This window comes from Populus nigra, chromosome 4 (assembly GCF_951802175.1).
Source record: "Populus nigra chromosome 4, ddPopNigr1.1, whole genome shotgun sequence".
Classification (NCBI taxonomy): Eukaryota; Viridiplantae; Streptophyta; class Magnoliopsida; order Malpighiales; family Salicaceae; genus Populus; species Populus nigra.
The window spans coordinates 12,191,578-12,204,662 of NC_084855.1; the positions used below are offsets into that span (position 1 = coordinate 12,191,578).

Here is a 13,085-nt window from a genome sequence, read left to right on the forward strand (position 1 = left end):
ATTTTGATGTATTATATTAAAAATAGATTTTAATAAATAAAAATATATTCTTTTAATATAATATATTTTCAAAAAATATATATTTTGAATCGTAATATTAACACAATTTCAAACACCATCCCAGTTGTGTCAGAAGATTGACGGCTCTGATGCACAGGGAAGATGATGGAAACTACCAAGGCTTGATAACACACTATCCGATACCAGAGATTGGATTATGGGAATTGTTTGGAGGAGGCGATCGTACGTGTCACTTCGAGGTAGGTTTACAGAAAAAGCAATGTTAGTGCAATACTTTTGAGAAGTGAAAGCATAAGAATTAAGAAAAAACTAAAATTCCTCAGTGTTTTACTGTCTAAGTTCACAGTGAATGCTGAGCAGTTTTCTTTTTTTTTTGTTTTTTTTTATTTTTTTTGTTTTTTTTCTATGCTTTTATGGTTTTTTTTGTTTTTTTTTTTGTGTTTTTTTCTTTTAATGAAATTTTTTTGTTTAATTTAGTTTGTTAATGTTAATTTTTTTTATTTAGTTATCAGATTTTCATGACACGGATCCTGAGTTTGACGGGTTAACCTGGTTTGACAGGTTAACTCGAATTTTTTTTTACTTTTTTTCTTTTTAATTAATAATATATACTAAAACTGTTCAGTGTTTCACTGTGCAGTCCACCGTGAAACACTGAACAGTTTTTTTAATTATTAATAATTTTTTTTTAATTCTTTTCTTTTTCTTCATTAGTTTTTTTCTTCCTGTTGGCTTTTTTTTCTTTGTTTTTTTAATTAATCTATTTAATTATCACATTTTTATGATACGACCTTGCAGCCAGACTCACATTCAAGGCTCTTGGGTCCGGTGTTGCAGCCAGACTCACTTAAACTTGAGTCATGTAAGTTTAATATTATTATTAATATTATAAATATTACTTTTTGGTCAAGCGTTGCAACTAAACTAAAGGCTTTTGGGCATATCTTTAGAAAAACCTAACACTCTTAGATCTTAGCATTTTTTGATATTTTTTATGCAAGAAAAAAAATTAACCCGTGGCGCGTGCCTTTGTTTTTTTTTTTCTCTTTTCCTTTTTAAGCCTTTTACTATGGATTGCACAATGTAGTCCATAGTGAAAAAACTGATACATTTAGTTTTTTTTTGTCTTTTTTTAAATTATTTTTTTAATTTAGTTTCTTAATATTAATTTTTTTCTATTTAATTATCAGACTTTCATGACATGGATCTCAGGTTTGACGGGTTAACCCAGTTTATTCAGATTTTTTTTCTTTTTCTTGATTAGTTTTTTTTTCTTCCTGTAGGTTTTTTTTTCTCTTTGCTTTTTCCTTTTTAATTAATCTTTTTTTTAAATTTATTTCATTAATAATAAATCTTTTTTCTATTTAGTTTATCACACTTTCATGACACGAATTCCAGGTTTTACATGTTAACCTGATTTGATGGGTTAACTCAGTTGATTCAGATTTTTTTTCTTTTTCCTCATTAGTTATGTTCTTCCAATTTCATCTTTTAATATTATATGCAGTCCACAGTGAAAAGGCTGAAGCCTTTTGTTTTTTTTTTGTTTTTTTTTATGCCTTTCACTGTGGACTCCACAGTGCAGTCCACGGTAAAAAGGCTGATGCCTTTTTTTATTTTTAATTAATTTTTTTATTTAGTTTGTTGATATTAAATTTTTTTCTATTTAGTTATCAAACTTTCATGACACGGATCTCAGGTTTGACGGGTTAACCCAGTTAATTTAGATTTTTTTTCTTTTTCTTCATTAGTTTTTTTCTTCTTATAAGTTTTTTTTCTTTTATTGTTTCTTTTTATTTAATATTTTTTTATTTAATTTAGTTCATAAATATTAAATTTTTTTCTATTTAGTTATCGACTGATGCTTTTAGTTTTTTTTTCTTTTTGTTTTTTTGCTGTTTTTATGTCTTTAACTGTAGACTGCATACTGAGTCCACAGTGAAAAGGCTAGTGCCTTTTTGTTTTTTTTTTCCTTTTTAATTAATTTTTTCCGTTTAATTTAGTTATCAAACTTTCATGACACGGATCCCGGGTTTGACGGGTTAGCCCAGTTAATTTTATGTTAACCTGTCAATTTTTTTCTCTATTTAGTTATCAAACTTTCACGACACGAATCCAAGGTTTGACGGGTTAACCTGATTTGAAGGGTTAACCCAGTTAATTCAGATTTTTTTTCTTTTTCTTCATTAATTTTTTTCTTCCTTTTGGTTTTTTTTCTTTGTTTTTTTCTTTTTAATTAATCTATTTAATTAACACACTTTTATGACACGACCTTGCAGTCAGACCCACATCCAAAACTATTGGGTCTGGTATTACAGTCAAACCCACTTAAACTTGGGTCATGCAAGTTTAATGTTATTATTAATATTATAAATATTACTCTTGGGCCAGGCGTTGCAGCTACACCCAAGACTCTTGGGTATAGTTTTGCAAAAAGACCTAATACTTTTAGATCTTAACTTTTTTTGATATTTTTTATGCAAAAACCATTGACCCGCGGCATCTCGCAGGTCATGTAACTAGTTCCATACTAGAATGCATAATGAGGAAAAAAAAATGTCAATGTAGCTTATAAATAAAGACAATTACAGTAACAAAGTCATTGTAGATGTTGCCACTTAACTATAAATGAACTCAATTATATACACACACACATACATACACACACTAGTTGGGTGGCTGGAAATATGTGGAGGGTTAAATTTTTTTTGGCATAAAAAATATCAAAAAAAAAATCCAAGAATATTGAGTTTATCTACAAAGCTAAATATAAGAGTTTTGGGTTTGGTTACAACGCCTGACGTAAGAGTAATATTTATAATACAAATAATAATATTAAATTTATCTGACCCAAATTTAAGTGGGTTTGGCTGCTACGTCAGACTCAAAAGCCTTAGATGCGAGTTTAGCTGTAAGACCGTGTCATGAAAATGTGATCACTAAATAGAAAAATAATTAATATTAAAGAATTAAAATAAACAAAAAAAAGATTAATTGAAAAGAAAAAACAAAAAAAAAATCAAAGCACTATTCCAATGAATAGTGCTTTGGGAGGAGGGGCATGGTACAACCCCCTCATGAGATCAGGTTAATCTAATGAAAAATAAACGAAACAAAATCATGAAAATTAATTCTCAATGAAATCAATACTAAAAAATAAAATTGAAAGAAAAAAACTAATTAAGAAAAATATAAAAAATCCGAGTCAACTGAGTTAATCCTTCAAGTTAGGTTAACCTGTCAAATCTGGAATCCTTGTCATGATAGCATGAAAACTAAATAGAAAAAAATTAATATTAAAAAATTAAATTAAACAAGATTAATTGAAAAAAAAAACTTATAACTAAAAGGCATTTGCATTTCACTATGAATTTGAAGTGAAATCTACTTGATTCCTTTTAGTTAAAGTTAATTAATATATATACACTAACTATTTGTTAAATATTATATATATATATATATATGTATATGTAAATTTTATTTTTTTATTTAAAATAGATATTTATAAAATTAAAAACCAATAAAATATTAAAGTAATTGAAAAAAATCAAATAAAAACAAATTACATTACATAATTAATAATTAACCAGATATTAAAAAATAAAATTAAAAACAAGAAAAACAAGAAAAAAAAATGCAATTGTGATGAAAAAAAAAAACAAAAAAGGCTAAGTCTCTCGAGCTATGAAGACCCAAAGATCTTGGGGCTCCTGAAAATTGGATTGATCTATTTCAAATTAAAAAAAAACTCATTTTGGATCATGTTTCAACCCGATAAAATTTATAAAACACCATTAACACCTTGTAGAACATGTTTATAGTCTTTATCAACTCAAAAATTATCTCCATACCTTACAATCAACTCGAAACCAAAATTATTTTTGGCTCAAATCCATAATTTCATGCAAGTTTAAGAGAAAAGCAACACTTTGTATAAATTATATGCATCTAAAGAAACTTATTAACACCAAAAATCACCTATTTTAGTGGCCGAAATCATTTTCAATCTAGACTCTCTTTCTATCACCTAAATTTAGTCATTCTCTCTCTCTTTCTCTCTCTCGTCTCTCAAATTAAGGACAAAAAGTAAAGAAAATAAAGTTTGGAATGAAAATTGAACTTCATAAATTGTTAGGGACTAAAATCTTATAACATAAAAAGTTAAAGAAATAAAATATACATCTAGCCACAATTTTAGAAAAACCATTCATTCCTCTTATCTTTAATTTTTTTTTAATAAATATATTTTAATTGCTCATTAACTTGACCTATAAAAATAAAATTAAAAAATTGATAAAAAAAAAACAAATCACTGTAACAATCAACCATTTGTCTCATGATGAACAATGAGTGTGTGTATTATATATATATATATATATATATATATATATATATATATATATATATAAAAGATTCCAATTTCCAAGGATGTTGTCAGCAAAATTAAAAGACGCCATTGAGGGTTTTGTTGCTTACCTTAATGTGTCGTTCCAAAAGAAAACCTTCATGTTAATGGCTAGATAGGATTCCAAGATCTAAATATATATATAGCACAGAAAAATTACTCGCAATACGTACGGAAAGAGCTAGCTCGCATGACCCTATGCTTTCGTTTCCTTGCAGGCAATTCACACTATTATTTCCTTTACGGATCTTTCCATCCCGAGGCACTGGTCGAACTTCTAGCCATGATTATGACCGAACCTTCAGCCATGGCAGTAAATTTCTAACACAAGAAACACAGCACGTGCAAAATGGATTTTGCCGTTTCTAAATGGATCACTTGCAGAAACTGTAAATTTCTAGTGCAAGAAATATGAATATGACCGCTAAAAATCACCACAAAAATAACTACAAAAATCTCTATGATCAAAATCTAAACCAGTTAAGCGAAGGCATTCTAATAAAATACCTTTCTTTTTTGTCCACAGCAAGAGCCATACCCAAAGCTCCAGACAGTGCAAAATAGAACTTGGATGGCTACACCATTTTGAACTGCTTTTGAGCATATTGCGTCCTAGAGAAAACGAACATTGCCTTTTTCAATCACTGGAAGAACCATGGCCAGAATACGCAACACGCATGCAGCTACGGATAAACCAATTAAGCATGTTGTCAGCAAACCTGAAGAGCTGCAACTCATGCTCCCCTGAGGCCTGAAGAGACTATGGGAAATGCAGAGTCTTTCCATGTAAAAATAAGAAAGATCCGGTACCACTAAAACACAAAAATAAGGTTAGCGATTTTGATCTTTTGTTAAAAGTTCTGTAGTAATTGAAAGCTCCACAACGTAATTAAAAAACAGTTAATTTATCAAATATCTATAGGGATTGGCTGAATGTCATTTGTTTTGTATCTAATCTCCCATTAGAATTTGAAGAAAAATACTATGCCAAGAACCTAAAACCACAAGAGGAACCAGAGGACCACCGTTTATTTTATCCTTACCTCCGTCTGTTCCTGTTTCAAGATGAAGATGTGCATATACATGGCCAAAAGTAAAAGGATGAAGATACGTTTCCAAGATCCCAAAAGCAACAGAACAATCTTCATATTGGCATTGGTAAAAAGTTTTTCTAAAATTGATTTTTGAAAGATCGTGTTATTTATTAATAAATCAAAAACATCAAATTCAAGCATTTAAAGCCAATGAACCTTACCACAGTCCATAATTCCTTTACCATATGCTTCCTGTTCATAAATATATTCATTAATCTTACGTTACCCGAGAATCTTACCGCAGTCTTGATCACTTTCGAGAGAAGTTGTATTTTTGTTGGTGAAACATCAATGAATATACAGTGGAAAGGTTCTGATGAAAGCCCTTTTCTTCGAGTATATATCCTTTCTTTTCTCTCTTTTTCTTTGTTTTTTCAGCACATGATATGACGGCTTAATCTTGCCTCGCCATATTATCGACCTCTTTCTTCAGGGAGCCAAAAAAAAGGCATTTACTCAAAGCATTTTACTGCAGAATCACTCTGTCATTGTCACCTGTTGATTTACCATATATACCAGAATAACTGACGATTTTATGACCTAATTCTGGTTTAGAGCGCTTATTCTTTCCTTTCAAGAAATTGAAAAGGAGATCTGCAGCAGAGTTATCTATTTTCTAAATCACAGCATTCTTTTGTTGGTCATCCCTGTTTTCAATGCACGACTTCAATCCCAAGTTGTTTTTATCTCTTGTTATTCTCGCAGAAATTTCCCTCCACTTAAAAATTACACAAGAACAATAACGTTTGTCCTAGAACATGTATGTAGAGCCTTACTCTTATTTATTCTGTGAAGTATTATCCTATCCAATTTTTTTTGTCATTGCTGCTCTTCATTGATATCCCTATCGAAACATGAGCACAGAAAAGTAACAAATCAGCTCTTCCAAAATCCTGTAAAGAAAAAGGAAAGAAACCAGGTTGAACTGCCGAAAAGTAGCCCAGAGAAGAATGAAACATCTCTAAAGTTTGAAAAACGAGATCTCTTTCTTCAAAAGTTGTTTGTTATAGCCTGTAAATGAAGGCAGATCTTATACGGTGAAATGAAAGGAAGCCTGATACTATCGACAAGATGGGCATGAAAGCTGCATTCCGATCGTATCCTGGAGAAAACAAAGTTAGCTATGTTGTATTTCTTTTTTATAAACATTCCCTGCTTCATATAACGTTCTCGCAAAAAGTAACTTAGACACTTCGTATAGTGTATGCTTCAGCTTTTCGCTACGCAGCATTCGTGTTTCTTGTAGCAATAATTTGCTAATGAAACTTCAATCTGATTTCTTCTCTTTCTCTTCACAGAAACCATTTAGGCTACTCTGTTAAATACATGTAACACTCACTATATCCTACTACTACTTTTATGAAAATAGTTCATGAATTGTATATTTTATGCTCCTCGTATTTTCAAATTTCTTGGGCACGGCCCAGATATATAGATCTTCGGCAGCTGCCAGTGACATATCTGATATCTATAACACAAGTACTATAAGTCTATAATCATCAATCAACCACCCTACAATGATGAAAAAAGTAAAATTACAGGAGGTTTATATAGGGTTCATCATCAAAAGCGTAAGAAAATAGCCCAGGCAAGCAGGTAACCCTAGAACCTGAAAGCCTAATGAAGAATATAAGATGGTTGAAAAAGAGCCAAAGAAAAAATATATAGATTCATGGAACCGGTATAGACAAAGGAGACCAGGAAAGGAGATTTTTAAAGAAAAAAAGAGTCAGGACAATTGGTTACTATCCCAAACATAAAAGATAGAAATAATAGAAATAAAAAAAAGATAAAAAAGAAAACAAAAATATAATTGTGTGGGGGTAGTGATGTCCAATACAAAGTAATTGTCTTTAATTATATCTAATTTGATTGTAGTGTACGAAACATAATAAATATAAAAGAAATCTATTTTACTCGTATGTTTATAAAAACTTATATATTTTAAAAAATTATTAGATAATTTTTCACTTTAGTTTATATTGAATGTTGAAATTAATAATATTATAATAACCTTAATTATAAAACTAAAATTAACTTGACATATTGATCCGAGATCTGGACTGATCCGAGTAAAAAAAAATAAAGAAATAATTGATTTGACTTGACCCGGTCAAAAACCCAAATCAATCCGAGATAAAATACGGGTCAAAATCCATTGATTTTTTTGAATTTTTTTATCAAAAAAATTGCTTTAATTATTTTTTAAAAAAAGATTTTGGATCAGTCGGGTTAATCCTCTCAATTTATAACATGAATTTTACCATCATCAATTTTTAAATTAAATTTTAAAATTATAATAATAATCACTTTTATTTATATATTCACCGAGTATGTAATCTTCTTTAAAGTAAACATTATTGTTAACCTAACAAGAAAAAAAATCTTATAAAACCTTTTATTCCCGACATTTTTTAGGCATTGTTAAACTTTTTTTTCCGACATATTTGAGGCATTTTAAAGTTAATTTATGTGTTATTTGAAATTAAAATTTCTTTTATTGAACTACTTCTTTAACATTAACCCAATGCATTTATAGAGATAAAATTCCAACAATGTCGTTGTTCCAAAATTCAAACTCAATTTTTTTTAAAATGAAACAAACTTTTTTTTGACCGTCAGATCTTACTCTAGAAACAATGGAAGAACAGAAAATTATTAGATAATTTTTTTTTTGTGTTTTTTTTAAAACAATTTACCTATTATGATAAGTTTTTATATAAATAACTAAATTTCTAATAAAAAAGCATTGTTCATCGAAATAATAAAAAGCTGAATAAAACAAGAGTTATGTCTAAAAAATATATTTTTAAAAATTTAAATCATTTATATTTTTATAAATATCTATTTTAATTGTTTTAAATTTGTACTAAAAAAACAATCATGTTATTAATATAAAAAAAGTCATGAGTATGGCAAATAAAAAAAAACCTAAGAAAGACAAAGTTTTAACTAAACAAATATATTTTTTACTCTATAATTTAAATTATTAAATTTTTTTGAATATTTAGTTTAATAACTATAGAATTAAATAAAATGAGTCTTGAAAATGGTACCAGACATGCATATCACTATATATGTCCTTGAGATTCAACAGCGGTTAAGGGTCTTATATATTATAATAACTGTGTTATAGATTTATATCAGCTGGGCTTTTAATGTTAAGCTTAGCGAGGTGCATGATACATATATATTAGCATGGCTTAATAAGGGAAGGGGCGTTGTTGTAAGTATATTAGTGATTTTTTTTTTTAAAAATAAAATATATTAAAAATATATTTTTTAAAAAAATTATTTTTAATATAAACACTTCAAAATAATTCAAAAATATATTTAAAAAAATAATCAAATTTTATTGAAACTCTTCCGTGCAAACACAGCACAAAAAAATTTGATCACCTAAATTGTTTCATTACAGCAAGGGCAATCGATCACCTATTGATGGTTTAAAATGGATGTAAATGAAGCCAAGTACAATATGCCCACATAAAACTTTCATTACAGCAAGGGCAATTGATCACCTAAATAAAAGTCTAAACCCTAACAAATAATCTTTTTTATTATTATTAATATGAGTATCCGAGTCAGCTTGCGTGTACCTCGACTAATCCCACGGGTTCTAAAGTTAACGACCATGTAAGTCTCCAGTGGCTATCATATTAACAAGTACAAAGTTTAAACTTGAAATCACAGGAAAAACAAATTTTTTAATTCTAAACTCTTATCAAATAATCTTAATTTAGAAGATGAGGGTACTTTCTTTTTCTTTGATTTTTTTTTCTCATTACAAATGTACGCAAAATAAAACTTAGAATGCATAACCTATCCAAAGGGTAACATAGAGTAAGGTTAAGTCAATAGATTAGATTCAACTCAAAGGTTCTATAAACTAATTATGGAAGTAAAATAAAGTTCCGTATTCCTAGGTAGCTGAAATTAATTGCATTAAATACTTAATAAATTGTACTATAATGTAAACCCCCGTGATTAACCCTGAAAAAAAATAATAGTAAATTAAAAGAAAGTTTTTGGTAAATTCTAGTGAAAAATATTCTCAAAATAGTTATGTAAAACTTTGGATGAAATAAATAATATATCTATAAATAAAAAATGCTGACGATAGAAGATTTAACTAGAATAGAATAACCTATGGGTATTAAATGAGTGATATGATTGTAAATAAAAAAAAGTTTTTTCTCTCCCTTTTTTATAGCTAAGGTTGATGGCTTGGGATACAAGAGTGAGCTTGGAAATTTCTTCAGTTCTTCTCCTTTATTCCTATTTTCTTCAAAAATCTATTGTCATGGAGATTAGTTATAGAGATTCTCACCTAAAAAACAAACCCCAATTAATAAGTTTAGTGAGAAATTAGAGAGAGAAAACCATAAATTGAAGAGGAAGAAGGGATTCTTAGGATTAATTGCAAGAGGTGCCTTTAAATTGGGTAAATTAATTGTGGTAAGGCATTCTTTTTTTAATTAAATTTATATTTTTACATGTTTTGGGTGGGGAAATTGAAAAATCTCCAATTCTAAGAATACAAAGAAATGTCTATATATTGTATAGAATTATATGAAATGTTAGAATACAAAGAAATTTATATATATTATATACAATTAAATTGCAGTTGAATTCATGGAATTTATGCCTTCTAAGCGAGAAATTAAATTAGATGGAATTTATGTCTTTGATGCGGGAAATTGAATTTATAGAAATTATGTATTCAAGATAAGATATTAATACCATGAGAAAAGAAAAAATAATATCAAGATAATCGGGTTAAATTAGTTCTCTAATGATCATGAGTTTGAGTCCTCTCAAAGCTACTAGAGACTTATATAATCGTTAATTTCAGGTCCGTGAAACTAGTTAAGGTATACACAAACTGGTCCGAACACTCACATTGATTCAAAAAAAAAAAATGATCTGGTTGAAATGCAATCGCATGCCAGTGAAAATTGAATGTTCTTTCCAATCTCCCATGATTATGAGCCTTCCAGTTTCTTTTATGCTCATTATAATACAGATACTACTTATTGGTTCAGTCTGTCTCTGGGATTGTCCATTATCATATAACTTCATGAACATTTTGCCTGAGGATATATTGCTAGAGAAGTTTAGTCGTGAACTTCAAATACCTTTATTAATACTGTTCATACTTGTTCAGTGTTGGTTAAAAAAAAGTTGCTTGTTCGGTGTTGAATTTAGAGTAAGAAAGAAGGATCTGGGCTTTTCTAGTTGAATTTACTAGTAAATCTTACGCAAAACCTTTTACATTATGCTTTCTGTTATTTAATTCTTGAGGGCTAGAAATTCAATGAATACATCAATTTCAATTCATTATGATGTATTTAGGTTTATGCTAGACCTTGCTTCCTTATGATGTTTTTTTTTTTTAATGAAGACAAGAAAATAGAGATAGGTAGGGTCTCCGTACAAAGTCTTGTCAATTATACTTGGTATTCGCACTGTATCAATGTCCTGTGCGTTGGAACCCACTGAAGACGGAGGACCAGTTTGAAGGGTGCTCGAAATGCAGTTATGGTACTATCATTTTCAACACCATTCATTCTGATATGCTGTGCTTCATTGTTGGCGATAGCTTCTGGAATTTCGGAATGGTGATCTTATAGAACATCTTTCTTTGCAAAAACGACACCAGCAGCTGCTGCTTTTGCTGAAACATGAAACCAGCACTGTCTACTGCAGATTTAAACGCCAATTTAGCTTGAGCGTGAATAATTGGAGACATCGAAGAAGTCTGATCTAGGATCATAGTCGCATCTGTGCTGCTACTGCTTTGACCTTGGAGAGGCTCCCAAGTTCTAACTATTTTCCCAAGTCCTAATTCTTTTCCTTTCTATACCCATGAAATATAATTTACCATGAATATTGACCCGAACCGAGTAGGTAGGTTTGAGACCTTTCAGTTTACGCAAGCTATGTTTGCTGGCACAGCAACAGAGCCTCGAGCCTGAGAGAGAGATGGGTCGAGCACGGAATCCAATTTCATTATCATCACCAGACAAAAATATCAGCGCACCCCCACCAGCTTCCTTGCAGCCGGCCCTTTCTATATGCTACACATGTATGCACCCACACACAAAAGTTCATGGCCATTTTTAACAGATACGCTTAAGAGGACAAAATTTGATGGACCCAGATCAATCATGTTCCATTAATCATACGAATTAAGGCTCATGTAACAGAAATTCATAGTAAGTAAGAAAAAAAACCTTATATTTGGCTGAATTGCAAATTTCCATGTATATGTACAAATGATACAACCACAATTAAAAATGAAAAAAAAAAAAAAACCAAGCTCTCAGGAAAACTGAAAATGAACTCTACTCACAGTAAAAATCACTAACATCATTATTTGCAGCCCATAACCGTTGATTAAACTCTTCCTGCATCTCATCAGGCACAAACGAGTTCCTGCAAAGTGGACACGTATTCCTATCATGATCCATCCAACGGTCCAAACAAGCCCTGTGAAAAATGTGCTTACAATTCTTCAACCACCTGATCTCATCCTCTCCCTCAAACTCATACAAACAAACAGCACAACTCTCCGGCAAGTCACAACAACCACCATCCCCAGTAACCAAATCCTCGAACTTGATGACAGGCAAGATTTCCCGGATAAGGGCAGCTGATAGAGGCGGGTAGCAGGACATTCGGATCGGGTTGTCGGGCCAAATATTGTCTGTTTCAAGAAAACCTGACAACCCCAGATAGTTGAAAAGACACGAAATGAGGTTTCTGATAAAACCCAGAAAGGAAAGTGTGTGTACAAACAACTTTGGTAAGAAAACCTCTGAATACCCAACTGGAAACCCCATCAAGATTGTTTCTTTTCTGAGAGACAGTGAGAGAAAGCTGGGCCTTCAAGAATTTATAGAATTTCTTTGAGAGAGAAGGGAAGCTTCTACTGCAGCGGCTTCAGTTTTGGGATGTAAGAAGTGCCTCTATCACTTTTAATACAGAACATAGAGAGTGCAGTGAGAAAGGTGTAAAATTACGAGCTGTGATGCTCGGTGTTTCTAATATGACCCATAGAAAAGGAGATGAGTGGGCTCTTTTGGTGGGTCCCAGCACTTGAATTGGATTCGATTGGTCTGTGATAATGGTGATTAGCGGTAGCTTGGTGATTTAACTTTGGTGGAAGGCTGCGTAAAAGTTAAAACCGTGAGTTATTATAAAATAGCCACCGGTGTTATCAGACAGAACGCGGACATTTAGCACACGTGCCACGTGCTGTTATTTGGGAAAGAGAGAGGAAACGATGCTGCTGGCCTGCACAGTAAGCACTAAGCAGCCATCTCTATCTCCTTTGCAATTTGCTCTTTTTGATTATTATAATTAATTTGGAGCTGCGAGCGGGTAAGATTAAGAAGAGGAACTTGAAATTTTCTAAAACAAGTTGAGAGAGTTAATTAATTTTAACGGAGACGGAGACGGAAATGAACGCTAACGGAATTGTTATAAATAAAAATTCTAAAAAATTAAGGACGCACACGACATACAAAATATTTAATTTGTAAATTCTCAATCACTATTAC

At 30.6% G+C, this 13,085-nt stretch overlaps 1 protein-coding gene across 1 annotated transcript; it reads right to left on the reverse strand.

Annotated features, from left to right (window-relative positions):
• Positions 1–11,741: 11,741 nt before the first annotated feature.
• Positions 11,742–12,532, reverse strand: LOC133691818 (brassinosteroid-responsive RING protein 1-like). The gene has a single exon (XM_062112414.1). It carries the CDS (start codon positions 12,363–12,365, stop codon positions 11,868–11,870), a length of 498 nt encoding a protein of 165 aa, XP_061968398.1. The 5' UTR covers positions 12,366–12,532; the 3' UTR covers positions 11,742–11,867.
• Positions 12,533–13,085: the final 553 nt, after the last annotated feature.